Raw genomic sequence first — 27282 nt, 5'->3', positions numbered from 1 at the left:
AGTATATATATTGTATCTTATGTATATATTGTAGCTTATAAATATATTTTCTTGTAGTATATATATTGTATATTATGTATATATTGTAGCATAATATATTTTCTTGTAGTATATTATATTGTATCTTATGTATATATATTCTCTTATATATTTTCTTGTAGTATATATATTGTATATTATGTATATATTGTAGCATAATATATTTTCTTGTAGTATATTATATTGTATCTTATGTATATATATTCTCTTATATATTTTCTTGTAGTATATATATTGTATCTTATGTATATATTGTATCTTATAAATATATTTTCTTGTAGTATATATATTGTATATTATGTATATATTGTAGCATATAAATAATTCTAAGTATAGACAAAGAAATATTGCGAAAAGAAGCTCATGGGTAGAAGCAATAAATTTTATTACCAAAAAATGACATATCTTTCTTAGTCATCCTTCCCCCAATGGAATGAGCACAACAAGGTACTAATACCACCATTAGAAGGAAAAAAACTAAGGAAGATGTGCCAAAATACAAGTTACATATTATTCTATGTATTATCTCTAACAAATCTCATAAATCCTTCAAGGTTCGGAGGAGGTTGCGTTGGTGGTGGTGGAAAAGAAGCTTGTTCATCACCACTTCCGGGCGAAGCCGAATCCTCCGTAAGTTCCGCTATCATTTCTTCATAAGCTTCATCTATCGCCGGTTGTGCTTCTGCAATTCCAAAGTTTCTTCTTTCCGAGCGGATCCAATCTCTAAACAATACTGATTTTTCCAAGCTATCCCTCATAGACGCTCTATGATCACCTATTTGCAGTCTTGCTTGACTGAAAGCGCTCTCTGATGCAACAGTTGAAGCTTGAATTGATAAAATATCCCGAGCCATCCTTGCAAGAACAGGAAAATGTTTTTCCCTTGCCTTCCACCATTCCAAAAGATCAAAAGAGCCGTCTGGATTCTCCTTTTCAAGTCCCTGAGACAAATAAACTTGAAGCTCATTTAGATGTGAAGTTTCATCATAATTTTCACCTTGAGACCCCTGAACTCCGTCCAAGATTTAAGAGCTTTTAAGCCCGCAACTCTTTTAGAGGATTGTGAGCTAGACGAAGTAGGGGTTGGAATAGTTGGCCTAGCATGCTCTAAGGCAAGTTGATAAGCATTATAAACTGTTTGAGCGTTAATCTTAATTGAAGCTTTTGCATCTGCAAGTGTCGCAATTTCCTCATTTGAAAGATCTAAAGCCTTATAAATATTTGAATACCAAAAATGAGGACCTCCCAATTTCATTGTAGGATTTAGCATTGCAGCAAGACCATAAATAGGAGGGATAGGAAAAAAATATTTTTTAAACTTTTGTTTCATTTCATTTATAGCAAGTTCATAAATATCCCCACCCTCACTAAATTCAACAAACAAATCAGATAGTGCTGCAATATAAACTAAACAGTTTGAAATAGTAGGATAATATTGCCCAGAAAATGCATTTGTTGCAATTTGAAAATGTTCTAAAAAATCTAAAAGAATTTTAACATTAGTCCAATCTTGAGTGGTAAGCATTTCATCATCATCTTCACCACCTACCCGAGAATTAAACGTTGCATTAATTGGGTTTCTATATTCATATGCTACTACTAAACTTTCGTACATACAATTCCATCTAGTCGGGCAAGGTTTAGGAACCTTTCTTTCTCTAAGGCCATATTCATCACATTTTTTAAAATACTCTCTAAGTCTACTTCTACGGTTTGAATAAAAAAGCCAATTAAGAGCCATTCTAACCTTTTCAATTTCTATGTTTAATATTCGCATACCATCACCGACAATTAAATGATAAATATGACAAATACATCTAACATGGAAAATATTAGTAAATGCAGGATTTAGTGTTGTTGTAAGCATGCCTATAGCACTGGTGTTACTAGAAGCATTATCCATTGAAATTGCCATTATTTTATCGCTAAAGCAAAAATATCTACAAATATCTGCAACAGTGTTAGCTATAAATTTACCTGTGTGACGCGAATTAATTATTCTATATGCAATTATGCGTTTTTGCATTATCCATTCTTCATCTATCCAATGACTTGTAACAGTTAGGTAATCACAATCATTACCACTTCTACCAATATCAGTAGTAATAGAAATCCGATTAGGTATATGAGTAAATAAATAACGCAAATATTGTTCATATTCATGTTTGAATTTATAAATATCACTCTTAACTGTTGCGCGAGGCCAACCTTTATAAGTAGGATTAAACACTCTTCTAATATAATGAACCCAATTAGGATTAGAAGCAAAAGTATAAGGTAAGCACATAACAGTAATCATCTTTGCTAATTCTTCACGATCTCTATTTGGATCGTAATATAAAATACCTCCAGTGACAGTGTTAATTCCTGGTTGAACTAGATTTGAACCTGTACTAGGGTTAATCGCAGAATCTACACTTGTCCCCTCTAGATGCGCTTTCATTTGAAAAAATCTAGCCTTATCTCTAGGGTGTGTTTTTATGTGCCTAGTCAAACTACCTGTGCCGCTACGGTCTCCTACATATTTATGCGACATTAATTTCCCACAAGTTTTACACTTAGCCTTATTTTTTTCTCTTACTTGAGTAAAAAAATTCCAAACTAATGATGTTTCTAAGCGTTTAGCAGGTTCTCTATTAAAAGTAGGAGTTTCTACAGGTGGGTCGACCGGTGCATCACTTGGGTTATTAAGAGGACTAGTAGGTGTATCATCTAAATCCGGTGCTTGAGTTTCATCATCATCCTCATTTTCCTCATTATTTTCTAAGATGGTTTCATTAGGATAAAGAGCATTCATAATTTCATCATCTAATCTATCACCTGGTGCAACATTATGATAAAATTCACTATCGGTAAATTGAAAACAAGGGTGATCACTATCAAGAATTACGGAAGGAGGAGGACGTCTAGGTTGGCGACTACTTTCAACTTGCTTATCTTTTCTAGGTCGGGGAGCCGGGGGAAGGGTAGTTGGTTGGCCACTACTTTCACCGGTTTTATCTTTTCCTTTACCAAACATTTTTTTCAAAGTAAATGCCATATTAATTATAATTATGCAAACTAAACCACACAAAAATATATTATAAAAACGTAAGAGTTGAAACGAGTTTACCGGATTGCCGAACAACTTCTTGAAAATTGAAAATCGTTGAACACTTGAAAACTTCAATTCAACAACTTCACAATTTTTCACGAAATTTCAACAATAAATTAAGTAATTGTAGTAGAGAGATTGAGAGAGATTGAGAGATATTGAGAGATATTGATGAATTGGTGAATAAAAATGAAAGAATGAGGGGGTATTTATAGTTGAGAAATGGGGAAAAGTGTAATTATATAAAGTTTGGGGTTAAAATAAAGTTTGGGGGCCAAATGGCCATTTTTTTAACTTAAAAAACGGTCATATTTTCAGCCCAAACGGCTAGATTTTAAATATGGCCGTTTGATTTTTTTTTTTTTTTTTTTTTTTTTAAAATAGCCGTTGGGCCCGCCAGGCCCGCCAGGACCGGCCCAGGCCCGCCTGCCGGTCCCGGGCCAAACGGTCCCGGGCTCGTGGGCTCAACCATGGAGACCAGCCCGTGACGGGCTCAGAGGCCCACCAAGACCGGCCCACCCAGGACCGGCCCACCAGGCCCACCAGGCCCGTTAGGACCGCGGGCCCGGTCCGGTCCGGTTCAGGCCCGGCCCACCGAGCAGCATTACCCCAGACAGACGGACAGTCTGAGCGTACTATTCAGACACTGGAGGATATGTTACGAGCTTGTGTGATAAGACTTCAAAGGTAACTAGGATGATCATCTGCCACTTATTAAGTTCGCATATAATAATAGCTACCATTCCAGTATTCAGATGGCTCCATATGAAGCTCTTTACATATGGAAGTGTAGGTCGCATATTGATGGTTCGATGTTGGGAAAACTACGTTAGTAGGACCAGAATTGGTACAGCAGGCAATCGAAAAAATTAAGCTTATACAGGAAATGCTATTAGCAGCTCAAAGTCGTCAGAAGTCTCATGCGGATAATCGATGGCGAAACTTGGAATTTTAGGTTGACAATTGGGTATTCCTAAAGGTATCACCGATGAAAGGCGTTATGAGGTTCAGAAAAATGGGAAAACTTAGCCCTCGGTAATTGGACCATATAGGATCATACGCAAGGTAGGACAGGTAGCATATGAGTTAGACTTGCCTTCGGACTTGGAGTCTGTACATCTAGTCTTTCATGTGTCTATGCTCTATAAATGTATTGGAGATCCTTCCAGAATTGTGTCAGTTGACGACGTTCAGATCACAGAGCAATTATCATATGAAGAAACTCCCATTGTTATACTAGACAGATAGGTTCGGAGATTGAGAACTAAAGATGTAGCTTCGGTGAAAGTACTTTGGAGAAACAATAATGTGGAAGAAATGACTTGGGAGGCTAAGGAAGACATGAAATCTAGATATCCCTACTTATTTCCTCCTCCAAACAAGGGTCTAACTGAGACATCACAACCTTAAGGTACGTGTACGGATTCTTACGCTAGTTGTTGTCATTGGTCGTGTGAGGCCATTGTCGTTATTGATGATTGTGGTCCTATGTGGCGTTGAATTATTGAGCGTCTACAGGGAGAGTTGGTAGTAGTGTTGTTACAAAGGCTACTCTGCCAAAGTTATATAGATCCTGGGGAATTAAACATTCGAGGACGAACGTTTCTAAAAGGGGGAGGATGTTACATCTCGCGTTTTCGTACGTTAAAAGTTTCGTCTTAAGTTAATTGACGTAGACCGGGGATGAGATTATCTTGAGGTTAACGTATTTATGCTATTTATAACAAGTGATAGTAAGTGTCATAAAGGATAAATGACACACAAATTAAAGAAAACGAGTTTCGTTGAAGGTTGCCGATTTGGGATAAAATATGGGTCGAGCGATAATACCCAATACTTATGGACTAGTAACATACAAGGTATCATATGACCCTGATAGTATGATGTATAAAATATATTAAAAATGAATAGTATTTTTAGGTAATTTGAAAAAATTCTTAATTATGCGGGTAATTGATTAATTATCGGATAACGTGACATTACCTAAAAATTATTAAATTATGAGATAATACGTGGCAGCAAGGAAGCTTAGAAAGCCAATGACTAAGTAGTCAAATGAAGATTAGTGGCTATCTAACTTCAACGTGTAAACACTCAAGAAGAATATAACATTTGGTCTCTTTTGAAAATTTGGGTCTCTTTTAAAAGGGTTAGTTCATTTTTTTATTAGAGAAATTCAAAAGTGAATTGTGATTCACAAATACTCAAGAATAGACGCTAATAAGAATTTTGCAAACAATTCCAACGAGAATTATTAGAACCGTAGCAACGTAAAATTTTGCGGTTCTGAAGGAGTACGGTGCAATCTTTTCTAAGAATATTATACAGATTTTTCCCTACTCCAGGTATATTAAGGCTATCCCTTCTTTCTTTTTGGCATGATCTATACGACACAAACGAAATGAGCAAATACACAACTTCCATAAATTACTCTATTCGTAGAAATGCTAGAGATGTGTATATTCTTATTCTCCCATAAGTCTTATTATTTTATCGTCTATTCATGGGTCTCAGAAAAATGCGTATTTGATAAAGTTTATCCGAAAGGCATATTAATTTTTATGGCATTCTGAGAAAATCTTATTAACGTATTTCTTATGCATTTCATGCATTTATACATGTACATTGACCCATGACCAGATGACGTTATATACGCATATATTTGTATATTATATTTATATGGGATACGAAAAAAAGGTTACGACGTTATATACGCACCACCACCTGATTAGTTGGTATGTATTGATGATGTTACCCACAGTGGCCGAGACGATATGATGGGATGGCCTCAGTGGCTTGATGATGTTATGTACACCTATACATATGCATGACATGACATTTATATGCACGTGCATGACATTATAAATGTTTTAGAATTTACAAAGTTATTCAGATTTACAGATGGATCTCTTTATTCCATGTTTCATCTATGCCTTTTATGTACTGATTTTCATGCCTTACATACTCAGTACATTTTTCGTACTGACGCCCTATTTCATGGGGCATGCATTCGTGCCCACAAGTACAGTTAGGCAAGCTGACGGTCCCCCTTCTTAGGATCCTTGATCAGCGAGAGTTGGCGTGCTCCACTTGATCCAGAGGGCTTTTGATTTTGGTATGATATGCTTGTATATATACATGGGTATGACGTGGCTCAGTCCCGTCTTTGTACAATTGTATTTCTATTAGATGTTTGTAGATAGTTATGTATAGTCAGATAGTATGTGGCCTTGTCGGCTTTCAGTTTTGGGTATATACTTGTCTATAGCAGCCTTGCCGGCTCGCCACTGTATTTCGCATGTATATGTACATACGCCTTTTTGGCAGGTTTCCTTCATGTATGTTATTCTCGTAATTCAGCAGACGTCATTCAGGTTCATATCTTAGACGCATGCTTAGGGGTGTTCGACAGATAGGACTCGGGCACCCGTCGCGGCCCATCGGTTTGGGTCGTGACACTATACAAGATTTTGTTAATTTTAATTTGGAAAAACTTCTTTCCTTGGATGCAATTATTATAGTAATATTTTATTTTATAAGGAATATAGGCATTAGAAAACAAAATGAAGTCTTGTTATCTTATTAAGTATATCGATTATATCTTCTACTTGTAATATTTCCTTTCACGCTATATAATATAAAAAATAAGCCTAAACTATCATATCAAAGTGGCTATTATATTCTAATCAAGGCTAAGTCAATATTTTGCTAGATTTTTATCATCTAGTGATCTCAATTTTTACTCACTAAATAAAAATTAAAAATATTTTTATGAACTTTGAATTATTCAAACTCAAGGGTCAATATCAGTAGCAAATTAAAATTTTCTTTTCCTTTTGGTAAATATTTTTTATTCTTTAACTTTAGTTTTGTATATAAAAAATTAATTCATAAAATTACTACTAATGAAAGATGGGGTCTCAAAAATTTGGGGGCCTAAAGCCACTGTCTGGGCTGCTTTACCCTTCAGCCGGCGTTGAGGGTATGTGACACCCCACAAGTTGATTAGTGCTGAGCCAGTAGATTTTCTACTTGTTGCCAACATGCTTTCTTCGGAATTATCTGAACGGGTCGATCCTCCTGTCTCATTTGTTTTAGCAACTATTATATGTAATTTGTTTTAACTTTTGGTTATTTGTTTGCTAAATAGGAAATGCTGAAACCAAAGAATATTGGTTTCGTCATTATATTAAAATTCTATTAATCAAATAAAACTCAGAATAGCAGGACAGCATATTTGCTACAGAGCAACAAATAAATAAAGCTAATTAAGATAATAGCTCCATAATGGTATATGGAATATGTCGGGTGATTTTTTTACTCCAGATTTGATGGCAGCCGCATTTAAGATACATCTAATAAAATTAACAAAAACTATTCTCGCAAACATTACTGAAATACTTAGTTCACAATTGTAATGCATGGACTTCCAAAGAAGAGTACTGATGAACGTTGCTACGAGCTAAAAGCAAACGTGCCTCTCTTATAAGAGAATATGATACCATCCCCACTTTGGGCGCACTTGTTTGATGAGCTAAGCCTAAGCGCCATATAAGTCAAAAGCTAGCCTGAGACCTAAAAAAGTAAGGTCTAAATATTTGACTAGATCTCTCTATTTCAGCATCTCTTCAACCTTTACAAAGCTATCAGATAATACAACAGCTAAAGAGAGATAGAGATCGTTTGAATGAGCTTATTTTAAGTTATTTTTAAGCCAAAATAGCTTTTAAGCCATAAGTTAAGAATTTTAGCTTTTGACTTATTTTTGTCTTTTTTATTTATCCAAACACTATAAAGATTTTGGCTTAAAAACACTTAAAATAAGTCAATCCAAACGGGCTCATAGTATTTAAATAAATAAGAGATCATGCAATAATTAGATATAATACACAGCCAACTCTAAGGAAAGCTTTCTACTACCAACTTGTTGAACTACATATAGCAGTGATTAGGGCCATCGGATTTCTTATTTTTCCCGCCCCTTGATAATGAAGATGATAACAATTCATTCATTTCATGACCGCCATCACTGTTCATTATCTTAACCAGATAAGCAATATCAGTTGCCATCAAAAGTAAGACAGTGTCATGGCATTGAAACAGTTCATAAACAGTGTCATGAACTGTTTCACATGATACTTTAAAAACACTTAATTTTCAAGAACTATAAGTTCACATCTGCAATTAGTGCCAAGAAAAAGTTGCATGCACGTTACTCGAGTCAATGGCTAATGTATAACAAGTACACTAGGTTAACACGACAGATTCCCGAGGAATATACATAAATAGCTCAACGGGATGTTGTACACTCGTAGACAAGTCGTATAACTTTCCTACTATCTACAGCACCCGAGTTCACAAGCTAAAATTTATGCAGTCAAAGATAAGCTTCAGTTAACGAGGTGTAATAGTAAGAGTAACACCACTAATAAGATCACCACCCAATGCATTGGATGATTCAAACAGGTCTCTGCTTCTAGTATTAGAAAATGAAGATGAAGATGTAGTTTCACCAAAACTGGCTTTATTATCCAAAGGATCAGCATCAGTGTATGGCATCATGTGGAGTATGGTTTCTAGCGTCCTAACCACCTCCAGCATTGAGGGTCTGTCTTCTGGTTTGTCCTGGCAACACTTTAGGGCCAATGCCACAAACTTCTCCACACATTCGGCGGGGTAAGATCCCATTCTGTTGTCCATAATGGAGAACATTGTTCCCGATTTATGAGACATATTTACCTGGCATTTTAACAGTTAAAGGTGTCAGTCCAATGCTCTTATTGACAAATAATCAAGTATATTCAATAGGTATTCAACTGATAGAAGTACCTCTCGAACAATATTTTTCCCATGTGAGATAGGATGCATGCCGGTTAAGATCTCCAGAAATACAACCCCAAGGCTGTAGACATCACTTTTATCTGTCATTTTACGGGTCAAGAAATATTCCGGATCAAGGTAACCCTGCATATACAGCCAGAATCTTACAAGATAATCAGCCAGATAATTGCAAATTATTTCCTTAAAAAGCTACAGCTGAATGATAAGCATATCAGACTTACAGGTGTCCCCTTCACCATAGTTGATACATGATTCGGCAGAACACCTTCATCATCCTGGACAGGTGCAAGCCGAGACAATCCAAAATCAGCAACTTTGGCAGTAAGTTTAGAGTCTAAAAGAATATTGCTGGCTTTGATATCCCTGTGGAATATGGGTGGATCAGCTTCAGTATGGAGGTAAAGGATGCCCTTAGCTGCCCCTAGTGCAATCCGCAACCTTGCTCCAAACTTCAAATTTTGCTTAGATTTAGCTGTCAAATGATGAAAATCACCTAGTCAGATAGCGATAGAGAATATTCTTGACTCAAGTCAGATTTAAATTTAACACCGCAGCAAAAGGAAACTAAGAACATTTCTTGTCATGACCAGGGAAGGAAGATGGATCAATGTTTCTCTGACTATTGGACATTCTGTAGCATCTTTTCTAATATGCAACTTTGAGATCATAGTCACCACCTTGACATTAGTTTCTCAGTTGCAAACACAATAAAAATAATGAAGCCTGTCTATTATCAATTGGCCATAGTATTAGTGACACTTAATGTGTAGGAAAATCTATAAACATTCACCTCCTCCCTGGCTCTTCACTGCTAAACTAAAAGAAAGAAATTGAGGAGGATTAACAAGATTAAAGCTGGAAAACAACCAGAAAAAGAAAAAGCTATCTACCAGAAAGCCAGTCTCGCAAAGTTCCATTGGGCATGAACTCATAAACCAGCATCTGCAAATGTATCAACAGAAGACTCAGAATTGCTAGACTCTATCACTCTTTGAGCTTAAAAAAAAAGCCTTCCGCAGCTAATTAAAGCATTCAGTCTGCTCATTTAGCAACTGAAGTAAGAAAGAAAGAAAGAAAGAAGGTTTATAATGCTACAGTAAAGAAATATGACATGATGAATGGTGTGAATTAATAGTGACTAAAACAGTTATAATTCAAAGGGTTTTATCAGACCTGCTCTCCTTCTTCGTCACAGTACCCAAGCAACACAACTAGATTACGGTGATGTAACCTTGACAAAAGTTCTATTTCGGTCAAGAATTCCTTTTGCCCCTGCAGGGATCCTTCTTTTGCTCGCTTGATAGCAACAACTTTTTTGTCAGCTAAAATTCCCCTAAAGACAGAACCATATCCTCCTTCACCAACTTGAGTTGAGCTATCAAAGTTGTTAGTGGCCAAGGCCATTTCTCTGAAGGTGAAACTTTTAACCCCATCTATTTTTATAGATAGCTTTGTGGCTGCATGGAAAAACACATGCTCACCAATTTTACAGAAAGAGTGAAAAATTTAGCAGACTAGAATAAATTAGAATAAAGCCAACCTAATGAGAGAACTTACACAAACGTTTTCTTGACATGATGCTTTGATATTTAACACGTCGTCTTGAGATTAATGTAGTGACAATTGTGGAAACAATGGCAGCAAATACACCTGCTGCTACAATGCAAGCTATTAGAACACCTTTGCTCTTTCGTTTACTTTGGATTTCGGGATTCACTGCAGTGATGCAAAGATCATATGAGAAAAGAAAAGCTCTTATGAAGGAAATAAAACAATTGAGGCATTATCTGGATTTCCCTGAAAAGGCGTCAGCAATAACATTGTGGCAACTAGAAAAAGTACAAAGTACAAACAACACATAAGCAAGAAAAGCTATAGATAATGGTGTTAATATGTATCTATTTAGAAGTCCATTTTGTAAATCTTTTGTAATCAGGAACTGACTTCCATCTCAACAAAAACTGTAAGGGTTGAGATCCTCCAGATTTGACGCTCCCAGCGGAGAGAAAGGACCAATCTAGCTGGATTTGAACCCCTTGAATTTTCAGTGTTCTAATCAAGTAACTAAGATCCTTCAATGTTCCTAAACTTAAAATTTTTAAAAACCTTTGGGTATCAAACACTTCGTTGTCTTTTCCACCCAATATATAGGAAGCTCCTCGAAGCTTATGGATCATAGTCTGAGATTCTTTTTGTCGCTTATCCAAACCTTGTCTTGTTATGAATCAAGATCCTTTTACTTGGAGACTAGAAGTGGCAATGTTAGTCAAATCTTTCAATCTTATCCACATGTCATAAGCCAATAATTCAACGGTCATGCAATTATAATGACACAGCAAAAATCGCCACAAGTTGGATTAGAATACATTTAAGCTATGAATACTTACAGTATGAATAAGGTCCGAGCAGTGTGAAGTTCAGGAGCTCATACGGTCCAAATAGGTCACTTCCTGGGAATTCCCAAGATGCGAAAATCTCGCTAATACGAAGGACCTCACTTTCATTAAATGTACTGACCCCAACTACTGGGAAAAGCTTCAAATGCATCCTCAGACGAGGTCCCTTCTCCCAAAAATATGAATCAATCCACAATTGGTAAAGGTCCAAATCAAGGGAACTTGTCACATACGACTGGAATAGTTGGGTATATGGATCAAAATAAGAAATACTAGGACTTTTTAACCGGTATCCAATTCTAAGAGGGGAGGCACAAAAGCACGGTTCAGGCGATGCAGGAACATATTCGTAATAGTTGTCAGTAGGACATGCTTGAATAGGACAAACACCGCTTGGATTTGTTGAGTTACTGTACTCATCATCTGCTCCAGAGTCGGGGCCACAGTATTGGTCAATGTTTCTTATACTTCTATTGCTGCAGATCGGATTGCCTTGGAACCTGAAAATTGTCTGCTAAAGTTAGGGAAAGATAGGAAAAATATTAATTAGAACCAACAACATAATCTAAGAGCATTGTAAGTGACATGTTTCTTTGGACCAGCACTGGTAAATTTTCGTTTTAAGTATTAAAGAAGACCTCCTGAAATTGCAAGCAAAGAGTTCAGAAAGCAATTTGAAAGGTGACATTCTGAAAGATGATCATAATACCCTGTCCTAGTCAGATATTTTTGAATAATTGGAATACAAGAATTAGTGTACCATCGAAAACATAAATTTCAAAAACAGTAACAAAGATGTATAAGTAATTTTAGCACAATGACTCCTCTCAGAAAATATAGAGGGTAAAGGGTAGTCCGGTGCACAAAAAATCTCGTATTCACGCAAGGTCTGGGGAAGGGCCACACCCCAAGGGGGTGTGATGTAGGCAACATATCCTAATGTAAGCACCAGTGGCTGATTCCACGGCTCAAACCCGCGACCTATAGGTTACACAGAGACAACTTGACCGTTGCTCCAAAGCTCATATGAGAAAATGTGATTAAGAAAACTTTTGGCCTTTTTATTTGATCTATGTTCTCTTTTTGTTTGGCCTAATTTCCATTCTCCACTTTCCTGGATGGAAAAACTTCTACTTTTTCTTTTAAATGGGATGTTTTCCCTCTCGAAGAAACTTAATGAATACCAGTTTATATTGCTTTTGTCTTGAAGTGATATACTGGAAAAATACTCCTTCAGTTTGCAATTTTTAAGAATTATTTTGGACACATGAAAAAAGCATCATAAGGCATGTGGTAGACTCAAAATTTACAGAAACTTTCTCCTCTACATTTGTCAGGCCTCCGTTAGTCAACTGATTTTTTTGATCTCCGCTTCTCAAAACTGTTGGACTGTCAACCTTTCACAGACAACGCATAATATGGGCCAATCCTCAGTAATGCTATATACGATGAAAGACTCAACAAAACAAAACTGATCATCTAAGCTTTATGAAAACTCCTTTCATGCTCGTGTTTCCCTCTATTCATATCTCTATGCCCATTTTTCATTCGTATTCTTTGTTAAAATATTGTCCTTTTTTAAGACTTACGCTGATCAGGAAATTAAATCCATATTCTAGGGTCATTTAGATCTTCACTATTTCATCTTATTTCACTACAACTAAATGGAAGTATATGACTGATTGAAATTCTCTCTCTCTCTCTCTCTCTCTCTCTCTCTCTCTCTCTCTCTCTCTCTCTCTCTCTCTCTGTGTGTGTGTATTTTAATATGCTTCAAATTTGCAAATAACGAGCAAAATGAAAATCTCAAAGGTGCTCAGAAATACTTGTCCTTTGTAATTTGGTTTCATTATATAAAGCACCATATATGAAGTTGCTAAGAGCATGTGTATCAGTGTGTGTGGATAAAACATAATAGAAGTGACTTCATGCATCTTGTGCTTGCTTCTTCAAGTAATCCAAGTAATTGTTGGCAGACACACGAGGAAAATCTACGTTCTTCTCTTTTTTGGTTTGGAATATGCTTCTGTTCTTCTAAATTCATTTTACCCTTTTGTTAGTCCTATTGGATGTGGTCCATGTGGACATAAACCAACAGTCAGAAAATGTTTCATCCTCGAATTTGAAAGAAGAATCATACCTTAGAGTGACATTTACAGGAGGATCAAAGGCACCCGAAATGTTTGAAACTGAATTATTCCGCAGATCACTAGGTTTGCAAAATCAATGAAAGGTTGGTTAGAAAGAATTCCTTGATAGAAATCCTCATTCAATGGTTTCACGCTGGAAGTAAATACTACTGTTAAAAATCAGAAATTGGTGTCTTCTTTCTGCTTCACATCTTACATCACAAGTCTGGAAGTTGTAGCAAAGGTCCTGTTTTGCCAAATGTCAGTGGAAATGGAACCATTCAGAAAGTTGTTCTCAAGCGACCTGTGACAAATCCATCCGACCAATTCGTTAACGGTACATTTCCTTCAGCGAAACAGTTGATATTGCAAGACAAAGTGAAGATTCTCACAGTTTCTGCAGGGAAGGAAGAAGAGAAAAACTCTTGGGAACAGATCCATTAAGATGGTTATGCGCTAGAATACTGCATCATTAGTTTCAAGTGTACATTAGATTATGTTAAGAAGTAAAGGCTAGAAGATAAAAGGAACATGGAAATAGGCAATCCTGTTGCAAATGATGCAGAACCGAAAGAAAATATAGATATATGACCAAGAAGCTTACATAGTTGTCATATTGTTGGAAAGCTTATTCTGTGGTATAGATCCAGAAAGTTGATTCCAGCTGAGATCACTGTATACAGAAGCATACAACTGAAGCTTATCAAAAGAAGCAGAACAAACAATAGAAAACTCACACTTACAGATAGCTTAGGTTTCTTATTCTGCTGAAATCTGGCACAGGTCCTTGCAAAAAGCAATTTCTGAGACTTCTGCAATAACAGAGGCAGCATTTAATCTTTACTGAGCGTGTGAGTGAGGATATTAACTTCATGTCTAGTTCTACTAACATGTTCCATCATGATACAATAAATTTTTCTTTCACACGTAACGTGGGAGTCCAAATGCTTGTGTTTCGACTTGTTCTTTTTTTATCTATCATTTTTTTGTTTTTTATCTATCATTTTTTGGTAAGTTATTCTTTTTTCATGTATCATGAGTTAATGATTTCTGTTATACCTTAATATTTTTTTATTCCACCATCTTCCAGCATGTAAACAAAAGCATAATAGAATAAGAACTCTGCTTGGACCGATGCATTTTAAAAAGATTTAAGGTGGAATGCAAACTGATCACAAGCTATAACAGCATCTTCATCTCCAGATATTTAGTAAAATTATTGAACCCCCTCTTTATTTTCCTGATAGGCTGAATAGGAAAGAGAAATCAGAAGCCAAATAAAAGCCAAATGTTATCAAAAGAGAAAAAGAAGCATACAACAGATGAAGAAATGCAGAGGTGGAAAGTGAGAAAGGGATCCTGTGAGAAGGCACGGTAGAAAAATATATTATTGATATATTAATTATAATACAATGAGCCATATTTATAACTATACATAATACATATCCTACTCCTATTCAAAGTGGGACTCAGACTAATTACATATTAATTTTATAACTATCTAACACTCCCCCTCAAGCTAGTGCATACAAATCATATGTACCAAGCTTCTTACATATGTAACTAATACGAAGACAAGTGAGAGACTTGGTGAAAATGTCTGCAAATTGATCATTCGACTTCACAAACTTTGTAGCAATATCTCCTGAGAGTATTTTTTCTCTGACAAAGTGACAGTCAATCTAAATGTGTTTAATTTTCTCATGGAACAATGAATTTGATGCAATATGAAGAGCAACTTAATTATCACACACAAGTTCCATCAGCTGATTTCACCAAATTTCAACTTCTTGAGCAACCGTTTGATCCAAATTATCTCACACGTTGCCATAACCTTTGTTCGATCTTTTGCTTCTGCACTAGACCGAGCAACCACATTTTGTTTCTTGCTCTTCCAAACTACCAAATTACCTCCTACTAAGACACAATATCCAGACGTAGAACGTCTATCAAAAGGTGATCCTGCCCAATCAGCATCTGAGCATCCAACAATCTGCTCATGGGCTCGATCCTCAAACAATAATCCTTTACCGGGAGTTGATTTTATATACCGAAGAATGCGGACAACTGCATCCCAATGATTATCATAGGGAGAATCCATAAACTGACTCACAACACTCACACGAAAGGAAATGTCAGGTCTAGTCACTGTGAGGTAATTTAATTTACCAACCAACCGCCTATATCTTGCGAGATCGCTGAGCGGCTCCCTCTGTCCTGGCAGAAGTTTAGAATTCGGATCCATAGGAGTATCAACAGGCCTACAACCTGTCATTCCTGTTTCCTCAAGAATGTCTAAGGCATACTTCCGTTGTGAGATCACAATACCCGAGCTAGACTGAGCGATCTCAATACCCAAAAAATACTTTAATCTGCCCAGATCCTTAAAGAGATGATGCTTCAACTTAGTAATACCATCCTGATCATTGTCGGTAATAACAATATCGTCAACATAAATGATCAGATAAATATAGAGAATTGAAAGAGAGCGCCGATAAAGCACAAAGTGATCAACTTCGCTACAAGTCATGTCATACTCCTGGATAACTGTGCAGATCTTACCAAACCAGGCTCGAGGAGACTGCTTTAGACCATAAAGTGACCGGCGCAAGCGACATACAAGTCACTAGACTCCCCCTGAGCAACAAAACAAGGTGGTTACTCCATATAAACTTCATCCTCAAGGTCACCATGAAGAAAAACATTTATTAATGTCCAATTGATAGAGAGGCCAATGGCGAACAACAACCATGGATAGGAAAAGGCGGGCGGATGCTATTTTAGCTATGGGAGAGAAAGTATCACTATAATCGAGCCCAAATATCTAACTATATCCTTTGGCAATAAGACGGGCCTTAAGTCTATCAACCTGGCCATCCGGACCAACTTTGAATGCATAAACCCAATGAAAGCCAACTGTAGATTTACCTGAACGAAGAGGAATAAGCTCCCAAGTACCACTCGTATGTAAAGCAGACATCTCACCAACCATAGCCTATCACCATCCTAGATGAGACAATGTTTCACCTGTAGGCTTAGGTATGAAAATAGAGAACAAAGAAGATACAAAAGCATGATGGGGTGATGATATACGATAACAATTTAAACCGACATAATGGGGATTAGGATTAAGTGTGGTTCGTATACCTTTCCGATGTGCAATTGGCGGACTAGGAGGAGACAAGTCCGCAGTAGGAGCAGGGTCAGGTGCAGGACGTGAATCGGCTGGGCAACAATAAGTCAATAGTGGTATTCCTGTGCTGGGGATCTAGGATGAGCAACACTAGATTCATTAACGGTTGGTATGGGTAAGACCTATGTGGTTGAGGATGCAGGAAGAGCTATAGTTGGTGGGGTTGGAGCTAGAATTGGGGCTATAGGTGATGGAGCTATAGAGGAAGGTGAAGGGGAAATAGTGACTAAATCTCCAAAGGATGGAACTGGTAGCACCTCAGAAATGTCTAAGTGACCATGTTTGATGAATGATCCCGTGAGAGTTCATAAACTGCTGAAATGGAGAAGACAAATACTCCACTATGAAATGTGAGGATAGAACCCCAAATTGATATTGGATTTTAGCGTGGAGGGTCTGAAAAATAGAAAACTACTCAGATCGATTTTTCACCAATAATATCCAAGTGCACCTGAATAATCATCAATGAAACTAACAAAGTAGCAGACTCCCAAGGTAGAACTGACCCGACTAGGACCCCAAACATCTGAATAGACTAAAGTGAAATGTGACTCTACTCGATTATTAGGACGGCGAAGGAAATTGGAGCGAGTATGCTTACCGAGTTGACATGACTCACGCTCTAGAGTGGACAAGTGAGACAAACCAGGTACCATTTTCTGAAGTTTTAGTAAACTGGAATGCCCCAACCGTTTATGTAATAAATCTGGCAAATCAGTAAATGAACAAGTTGTTGATGTGTGGATTCATGTGATTTAGCAAGGATAAGGTAATAACATTTGATTCATGCCCGGTACTAATGATCCGCCCCGTACCACATTCATGTATAAAAACAAGGTCATCAAGAAATAAAACATAACATTTAAGTGATTTGGGTAAGCGACTAATGGCTATGAGATTAAAAGGGCTACCGGGAACATAAAGAACTGAATTCAAAGGTAAAGAAGGAAGTGGACTTACTTGACCTATTCCAGTTGCCATGGTTTGAGACCCATTGGCCATTGTGACCATGAGATGAGATTGATAATAGGAAATAGTACTGAAAGTGGATTTATTACTAGAAATATGATAAGACGCTCCTGAATCAATAACCCAATTGCTGGGAGAAGAAGATTGAGAGACACAAGTAACACTATTACCTGTTTGAACAACAGTAGCAATCTCAGAAGATGTATATTTACATGATTTGTACTGAAGGAGCTCTATATATTCCGATAAAGAAACCATTTGGATTGGATTCAACGGATTGTGACTCAAAGGCTCTTGATGCAAATGACATTATAATGATTTAAGGCAGATCTTAGTGACCAACTCAAGAATTTGCTGCAAAAGTGTTGCTCGAGAAATTTGAAAATAGTAAGCCTAGCTGAAAAAGCTTCAGCCGAGTTCCACACTACAACATTGGTTCTAAAACACCCCCAGAAAATAGAAACTTTTCTGGGAATTACTGTTCACGCCGGAAAAATCATTGTTCACGCCGAAAATATATAAAAGTGGTCGGAAATTGGTTTAAATTGGATGAGTAGACTCGAAATTAAGGGAAACAGACTATCCTGAAGAGTAGTCGCCAAAAAATAGCCGAAAACTGCCTCACATGCCGACACGTGACGTCGAAACTTTGCCTGAAAATTTTCTTTCAGCGGCACGTGAGGGCGCATGAGGGCTTTTCTGGCGGATATCTTTCTATGGGTTGGTCGCCGGAGGCTGATCCACTTCGTAGTGGTGTTGGTTTTTGCACAACAGTGATGGATAGTGATCTTTCCTGCGGACAGACCAGTGTTTGCCAGAAAAAAGACTTCCAGTTGACTGATTTCTCTTCCCGGAGCTATTAGAATTTATGCATAGACACCCAAGAATACAAAAACTTAATTGGAGAGAATTGCTCTCATTTGCTCTTTAAGTTTACTACTTGTGAGAATGCACGGGAGAAAAAATCAATATATTAACAATGATACAATGAGTCCTACATATAATACATATTCTACTCCTACTATATATGGGACTAGGACATATTCTATTCCTACTACATATGGGATTTAAACTTACTCTACTACTACATATGAGACTAGGACTATTTACACACAACTATCTAACACTCCCCCTCAAGTCGGAGAATACAAATCATATGTACCGAGCTTGTTATATATGTAACTAATACGAGGATCAGTAAGGAACTTGGTGAAAATATTTGCAAGCTACTAATTTCTGGAAATTACTGTTCACGCCAGTAAAAGTACACTATTCACGCCAGAAAAAATAACAATTGTCAGAATTTGATGTAATTTATATGGGTAGGCTCGGAATCAATGGACGAGTAAGTTGTCCTGAAGAAGTTTTGTCAAAAAGTGGCCGGAATGGCTCACACGCACCGAAAGAATTACTGTAGCTCGTCAACCCTAGTTCTGGCGGTACGTAGAGGTGCCACTTTCTACCGGAGTGATTGCTAGGGTTTTGTCACCTAACTTTTCCGAACAAGATGGTAGTGTTGGTTTGCGCACAACACTTACCGATGAGGAGAAAACGCAAATCAATCTGAGTCGTCAACCGGAAAGACACACGGTGACTGACTTTTATGTTCCGATGGAACTGGAATTTCTGAGGACTGGTCGCACACGGGTTTCAGATCTGATGGTGATATTGGTATATGTGCAGTACCACTGTAGCAGTGATGAATCCTGGGAACAAGACGAAGTTGTCAGAAAATTGCACGGCGATGAGATCTTTCTTCCCGAATGTCACTGGAATGACGCACAACGATAATTTTCTCACTTAAGCTCGGATACCATCTGAGAATGCACGGGAGAAAAAATCTATATATTAACAATGATACAATGAACCCTATATATAATACATATTCTACTCCTACTACATATGGGACTATGACATACCCTACTCCTACAACATATGGGACTATGACATACCCTACTCCTACAACATATGGGACTAGGACTATTTACACATAACTATCTAACACTACTTATAAACCAAAGTATTAGTTTTGGAAGCAATAAAGATGGTGTCAAAAACTGTTTGTTTTCGTGTAAGGAAGACCTGTATCACACGAGATGGAGCTGAGGATTTGCATGAAGAGGTAAATAAGGGTTGAAGATAATCATTCAATAGCTTCCTTACACGGGTACAATATTGAATAGTTGTCTTAACCAATAAACATATATGGCACAGAAGACATGGAAGGGATAAAAGAGAACAAACTAAAGGATATTAGCTATCAAAGCGCTAGAGCTATGTATAAAGAGATGAGAAATTTTCTATAGAAAACTCGGAGACACGTATCAGGCTCCCTAAATATGAGACCAGTATGAGCAAAGAAAGGTAAAACTGTCATGTGTGAAAATGCAATTTTTTAATGCTTACACTAAAGACTACTGGGACAGACAATTTCAATACGTGTTGTGGATTAGTACCCAAATCTCTAAACATGATGAATGAGAGAGGACTAACAAGCATTTTAAATGTCAAGGTTCATTAAGCCTAAACATATGCATAGATTTATTTCCATCATCGCTCTAGAATCTAGTAGTTATGATAACTCTTCCGGAGTGTGACCAACTATCAGATATTCCATAGAGATAACACCCTCATTCTCATCAATGGGATACAAAAAAGGGAAAAAATGAAAATAACAAACTAAAGGATTTGTTCAAGGAGCATTTACAATTTCAATAAGGATGAAAGGTTTCCATAAGTAGCTGGAATCTCAGATCCACTGAAGTTGTTATTGTCAAGTTGGCTGCATAGATAAAAAAGAACGAAACTTTAGTGTATATGGCTCATAGTAAAGGACACGACATGCACAATGCATTTATAAAACCAAAGAAGCTATCAGATTACATGAAAGGTTTTTGACTGAAGCTGAAGGCAATTTACATCTCCACGAAAGATCAAGTTCCAGTATCAGGCATTGCAAGGGATGGATGGATTTCATGGTTTATAGTAATAGAAAGATCTGAAGATGGTGATCAGGAATGTTCTTAAACTTTATATCTGTTAGAAAATAGCTCAGAATATATGCTCTGTATTATGAGTTGTCTGGCTATTTGGCCAGTAAAGCCAGTTCAACTAAGATATATGAGACAGTCTCATTCGAAATTCATGATTAGTTTTCTATAATTTTTTGGTTCTACTGTGACCTTAGGTTCTATTTATAAATGAGCGGCTCGTCAAAATTATTAAACCACTTGACAGGAACACATATACTGGAAGTTGTTTCTGCAATTATATAGGGAATGGTATAAATTTACAAAAGGATAACTTGTCAAGATTGTCGAACCACTTGACAGAAAAAACCCTGCAATGATATTTAAAAGGAACTTACATTATTTCCAGATCTGGAAGTGCAGAAAACTCAGGAGGAAGGAAGCCTGACAGATTGTTATTATCCAGAAGCCTGTTAAAAAAAGGTATTATCACAAGACCATATGTAGCAAGCAGGTATTTAACAGAAACAGACCATTTTCAAGAGTTTTGCCCGTCTAACCTCTACTGAGATTATGCATGTCTGCATGTTAAAGAGACAGCTAAGAAGAATCTCTCTTGTTAACTTACAAGTGAAGAAGAGTGGACAAGTTGGAAAGCTCGTGAGGAATTTGACCACTCAGCGAATTGTTATTGAAGTGGCTGTAGATATATCATATGTAAAATCAAATAAGAAATAGAAAAGCTTAGAATTCATTGCATCTGAAAGTGGCAATCAAATGAGCACTCACATATGTCTGATCCTATTTAAATTAGAAAAGGTTTTTGGAATTTCTCCCGATATCTTATTCTGGTCTATCTGGAATCTGTTGAGATCTGGTAGATATCCGAGTTCATCCGCTAAAGATCCTGACAATTGGTTTCCATTTAAAAGCCTGCAAGAACATTATTGCTCCAACATCAAACAAAATTTGAGATCAATAGTTTCACTAGCACAAGGCTTCTTTTTCGTCAAAGAACCTTCCATTAAGAGAGTTTTCAAGTGCCAAAAATTCCTCAAAGCTGCAGAATTCAGGAAAATCTTGTTCCTCTACAATCAACAATAAAATATCTCCATCCCAAAGCAGAATATCTTAAATTGTTCCAGAAACAACAATTAAGGCCTTCATTATTGAATTACACAGGAATTATCAGCTATTAATATGCATTCATATGGAATCAGCCCAAGTTCAGCTTCTACTGTTGACAGCACAATAAAAAATAGATAAATAAACTATTTTGCTGTTATCTCATATATAAGCATCAGTTGGGGTGGGTGGAGGGGGAAATGTGTGAGAAAATGACATTGGAGAAAGGAGTTCAAATCCGTTAAAGTCTTACTTACAGAAGTCTCAAAGGCTTGATGTTTCCAATCTCTTTTGGTATGCTCCCAGTCAAATCATTCCACATGAAATTTCTTGTTGTAAACAATAAGAAGAGTAAGTAGCATAGACAAGCAAACAATGAAGCCTATCATGCTATTGTTATATGTAAAATATAATATTCGTTACAACTTACAAAATTTTAAGATGGGATAGTTGTCCTAGCTCAGGTGCTAAACTTCCAGAGAGATTCTTATTCATGAAACGGCTGCAGAAAGAGTCAAAAGGGAAGAGGTTTGACGGCCTTTCATGCTTATTCAAGAGAAAAAAAACAAAGGTTTGACGGCCTTTCACATATTGCAGTCACACAAGCAAAAGAACATGTATGTTGTTTGAGGAATTTAAGGCAATGATAAAGAAACTACAATGACGACGAGAAGTCAACTAACATACTCCAGAAAAGTTTGTGCAGCTGATGGATCTGCATAGTGTACAAAAAGATTGCTGACACTGTAAACTACAGAATGCAGAAGAATAACCTACAGTTCTCTGACATGCAAGTACCCATCAGCTCCAAAAGTGTTATAGCAAAAAACTCCTGTCCAGTTTGAAGTACAGGGATCACCCTTCTTCCAATCCTTCAGGTGCTCAAGACTATCAACCAGACTACCTTTAACGGATATTAAAGCTGAAACTGCAAATAGGAATAGAACTCGATCAAATCTCGTAATGAACCACTATTAGAAGAAAGTACACTTCACTTAGCGTTTCGCAGATCAATGCGTCAGCTCTATCAAGATATATATGGTCGACCAGCTTTATAACAGGGACTAATACGAGAAAGTGGATATCTAATTGTCAAGTCTGAATTCAGCTATTGAGATGAATTTAAATACGAAGGGTCACAAGCAAAACGAAACAACGTGATACCAATATCATGATTTTTTTCGTCCAAAAGAAAGTGCTTTGATTTGCAGTATTAGTTGTGAAGCTCAAGATAGAGAATTTGGATGCAAGCCACCAAAAGTCAGAGACCAATGGCAAGTTTAAAGGCACAACAACAGCTGCAAAACACTTTTCCCAGACAGCCTCTGCCCTTTGAGGAACCAAACGTCCCTAATTTGATGCATGGTGGAGACATGGATCTCTTTAGTCAGAACAGTGACTAGTCTCGGTCCTTCTTACGTCCCTTGCTCCTTCCTCTGCCTTTAGAAAGTCAGAGGGCCTTAATATAACATGGAGAAAACTTGGACCAGACAACTTCACCAAGAGATGAAATGAGGATTAAACATTCCAATTGATCCCGGCAATACAAAGTTTGTTTTGGCCTTGCTATATGCATACTTACTTGGAATGGAAAAATTAAATAGGTAGTAAAATTATATACATTAACAAGGTGCCCTAAGATATACATATTTCTCCTGTCCCTTTAAGTGATCTAAGAGAAAACATAATGCAAGTAGTACAGTTGCAACAACAACAACCCAGTGAGATCCCACAGGTGGGTTAGTGTGTACGCAGACCTTGCCCCTACTCCGGAGGAGTAGAGAGGCTATTTCCGGTAGACTCTCGGCAGAAGAAGGAAAGAGACAGTGTATCAGTAACAACAAACGAATCCAGAAAGATAACACTAGCAAGCAATAACCAGAAAATAGAGAGCAAAGTAATAACACTAAGCAGTAATAAAGGCACAGTGCTACAGACGCAAGGGAATAATATATACACAAAGGGCCACTAAATATACTACAACCTAATTTACGACCCTAATGAAGTATTAAGAACACAACTGGAGCCACTAGCAGCCTAAAACAAAACACTATCATACTAGCCTCCTATCTCCTAACCTACAACCCTAATGCTCGACCTCCACAACTTCCTATTGAGGGCCATGTCCTCGGAAATTTGCATCCGCACCAGGTCCTGCATGATCACCTCTCCCCAATATTTCTTAGGCTGCCCTCTACCTCTTCTCATACCCGTCAAGGCCAGCCGTTCACACCTCCTTATCGGTGCATCCAGGCTTCTCCTCTTCACGTACCCGAACCACCTAAGCCTAGCTTCCCGCATCTTGTCTTCCATGGGAGCCACGCCCACCTTCACCCCAATATCTTCATTTCTAATCTTATCTAACTTAGTGTGCCCACACATCCATCTCAGCATCCTCATCTCTGCAACTTTCATCTTCTGCAAGTAGTAGAGTTGCATCTATCCAATTCTCAGATAGTGTTTTCACATGAATTTTGTAAAAGTAGAATTTATTCTCATAAGACATTTCAATATTTTGATGCATTTATTCTCATTCGACATTTTGCTTAGTTAAACAATACTCATGGAGTAAGCCATGCTACAAGTTTAAAGGTTCCGACATTACGCAGCATAACAAACCAAGTCCCTAACACCATCTTCAATTAATTTTATAATGTACTAAGACACTCAGAAGAAAGGCTAAAGAACTACAGCATATTCATCTGACAAAAGGTTGCTTGATACACAAAATTTTGATGTATCCATTGCATTATTGATGTAGAGATAATCACCAAAATACTTATGCGGAACGAAAAGAAGGCTTCATTCAACTATGGAAGTGAAAAGAACACACCATTATGAAACAAGGTTTTGCTCCATGGCACTTTCCCATCAGCATAAACTGAAAACTTTATAGAACTTCAACCACCTATGAATTAGCCTGAGGGCTTGCAAGATGTCTTCATCGTTATGTATTACAGTAAATGCGAACACGGAATTTTAAATTAGACGAAGTAAGTCAGTGAGCAAGAAATCCTTTAGGGCACGCAAGCACCGGACGTACTCAGATGCAGTACAAGAAAGATAATTTAAGCTTTAGGATGTCCATTAGCATACACAATTATAGAACTCCGAACAACCTAGTATTAGCTTGAGGTCTTGCACAGAATGTCTTTATCAGTCTACATCACAATTTTTCAACAATTAGAGCACATAAGAACTTCTAATGAATGAAAATAAGTTAGTTAGATAAAAATGCTTTAGGGCACCCAAGCAAGGAATGTACTCAATAATACTGCAAGCAGGACAGTTTAAGCATTAGGAGTGGACGGAAGAAAGTAAACCTTCAGAGGGATCGGTTATTTGAGCAACCGCAAGAAGCATATAGCAATGAATTGTTATAGCAATAACATATGTACAGTGTCTGAGTCCTTCCATCTTGAAGACCTAGAAATATTTAAGGCAAAGATAAGTCAGGTAGTTACTTTCCACTCTTATAAAGCTAGAATTAGCAAAGCTTACTTCTTTAAGATCAAGTCACACTCACCACTGATGGACACGACAGGACAAAAGGATGTAGAAAGACAATCACATCCTAAAGATACTATTTGACCACCAGATGATGCTCCAATTATTTTAACCCTAGTTCTAGATCCAGATTCATTATTAGATTCTTCTAGTGGTCACCTATGATTTAACTAAAACAAAAACCAAATCTATATTTTATACACAACCTTGTGGCCTTTAGCCAGTCCTCATTTTGTAAGACATTACTCATAAAGCCAGTGGAAGGTTAGATGATATATTATTGTTGATGGAAACGTCTTACTCACTTCCGGTTTTAAGTAGGACGGAACCTACTTAAATAAATAGGTTGATATACATGGAAATCAACATAAATAAATAAATAAAACTAGTGTTCATGGTGTCCTTTCTAGAGGTTTTCTGGGGAAGCGTCAATAAACACTTCCATAACAGAAAGGGGTGAGAGGAAAGCAGTCACTCTTACAAGTCAAGCTCTATTAGAGATCTTCAGATCAGCAGTGTAAAATTTGACTTTGGTGCAACCATTGTCTGCCACAACTGCTGGGATTATACACTTCAAACGAACAAAATAGATCAATTCATGGTGTGGAACAATATAAAAAACAATAAAGAAGAAACTTGAGTCTCAAGCAGGAGATTTGAAATCTAAGAGAGATTCTCTGCTTACAGCATATAGATAGATGCTCATGAATCACACAAAAGAGAAATTCCATACTTGGAAGTAGACAACATTTTACTAGTCCAAACAGTTATTTTATATATCCTTTGGTTAGTGCTCAACATGTGAACTTAACAAAGAATTTAATTAGACAATGTTGGGTTTCAGGCAACTTAAAACACGGATGTTTGAACTGTTCAGCACTGCTTTTCGTACAAGTAATTAGGCTACCATAAACAAAACGCAACTTGCTTAGAATTATTCACATGAAACTTAATACTTTGACCAGCTACTGAGTGGACCTCAAAAGATTCTACATTAGCACAGCAAGACTGATCCATAAACTTTAAAAATTCTAAATCTTTACATTTAACAGAGTCTTTCTTAACATTGTCTAATCAATTTGGATGATATGTAGAACAAGTGGACCAGTGGTTTCTTATGATCTTTTACTTTTTATGTTTTTTCTGTCAAGGAATCAAAACCTATAAACCCATAATTATAGCTTAAATAACTCAAAAGGGAAGGCAAGTATTAGGGTGATGGTTGTTGAAACAAAGTAATTAAATAAAAAAGGTTACAACTTTAACACAAAACAGGAGTAAAAAAAAAAAAAACCTAAAGCAAGGATACCTGGAGGAGGAAGAATCAAGAATTGTGCAATGATTTCAAAATAGCAAAAGGGTGAAAGTGAAAAGGGGTTAAGTGGGATTGCCTGGAGATAAAAGAAATAGATTGTGATGACCCAGTTGGTAAAATGATGATGGATTGATGAATGCCCAATAATATTGAAAAGTCTAATATCATTGTCGTTGACATGGTTAGTTGATCCATATTATGTATATAATAATAAAAACACACTGTTGGATAGATCCTGATGCAAGAGATATTTAACAAAGGGAAAATAGACGACTATTTGGATATGGTTTATAAACTCTTCAGAAGAATTTGTCGTGGAGAGTTGTTGGATGTTTGCTGGGCTGACACTAGTTCTTTTTGTTGTTACGACTATGAAAAAGAAAAGTTACCGTGCTCGAACAGGAGAGATTGATGGGTTATTCTTGAATATATTTATTAAGGTTGTTTGATACATAGATAAGGATAATAATTTCGAGATAAAGTTTGGAATTAAATTTATTTTATGTTTGATTTGGGATATTAATTAATTAGAAAATAACATTATACTAAAATATAAGGCGGGATACCTAATATATCTCACCATATGGGATATCCCACCATAAGCAGTAGTTTTGTGCTTACTAATTCCTCATTTGGTATATTTTTTCAATTTATGTTTAGCTAATACATTCATTTTATTTGGTATTATCGTATGTATAACTAATA

At 36.8% G+C, this 27282-nt stretch overlaps 1 protein-coding gene across 4 annotated transcripts; it reads right to left on the bottom strand.

Moving 5' to 3' along the window:
* Positions 1 to 8317: 8317 nt before the first annotated feature.
* On the bottom strand, positions 8318 to 26925 carry LOC107766484 (putative LRR receptor-like serine/threonine-protein kinase At1g06840). Of its 4 annotated transcripts, none has more exons than XM_016585275.2 (22): positions 26572 to 26925; positions 25744 to 25833; positions 25079 to 25181; positions 22533 to 22683; positions 22186 to 22257; positions 22013 to 22084; positions 21420 to 21563; positions 21259 to 21330; positions 21029 to 21100; positions 20369 to 20443; positions 14243 to 14311; positions 14104 to 14172; positions 13892 to 13963; positions 13717 to 13803; positions 13511 to 13579; positions 11362 to 11870; positions 10532 to 10690; positions 10148 to 10431; positions 9865 to 9916; positions 9196 to 9446; positions 8963 to 9097; positions 8318 to 8872 (listed from the first exon to the last, which is right to left on the bottom strand). In XM_016585275.2, the coding sequence occupies exons 3-22, from the start codon at positions 25170 to 25172 to the stop codon at positions 8528 to 8530; spliced, it is 2853 nt and encodes a 950-aa protein (XP_016440761.1). In that variant the 5' UTR covers positions 25173 to 25181; positions 25744 to 25833; positions 26572 to 26925; the 3' UTR covers positions 8318 to 8527. The 4 variants fall into 4 exon arrangements, with proteins under 4 accessions (XP_016440761.1, XP_075078960.1, XP_016440762.1 ...); XM_075222859.1 differs by having other exon boundaries at positions 22529 to 22683; positions 26572 to 26752; XM_016585276.2 differs by lacking the exon at positions 26572 to 26925 and adding an exon at positions 25948 to 26038.
* Between the last annotated feature and the right edge of the window lie 357 nt (positions 26926 to 27282).

The sequence above is a fragment of the Nicotiana tabacum genome, chromosome 10 (genome assembly GCF_000715075.1).
Source record: "Nicotiana tabacum cultivar K326 chromosome 10, ASM71507v2, whole genome shotgun sequence".
NCBI classification, from domain to species: Eukaryota; Viridiplantae; Streptophyta; class Magnoliopsida; order Solanales; family Solanaceae; genus Nicotiana; species Nicotiana tabacum.
This window is presented reverse-complemented; position numbering and strand designations above follow the sequence as displayed.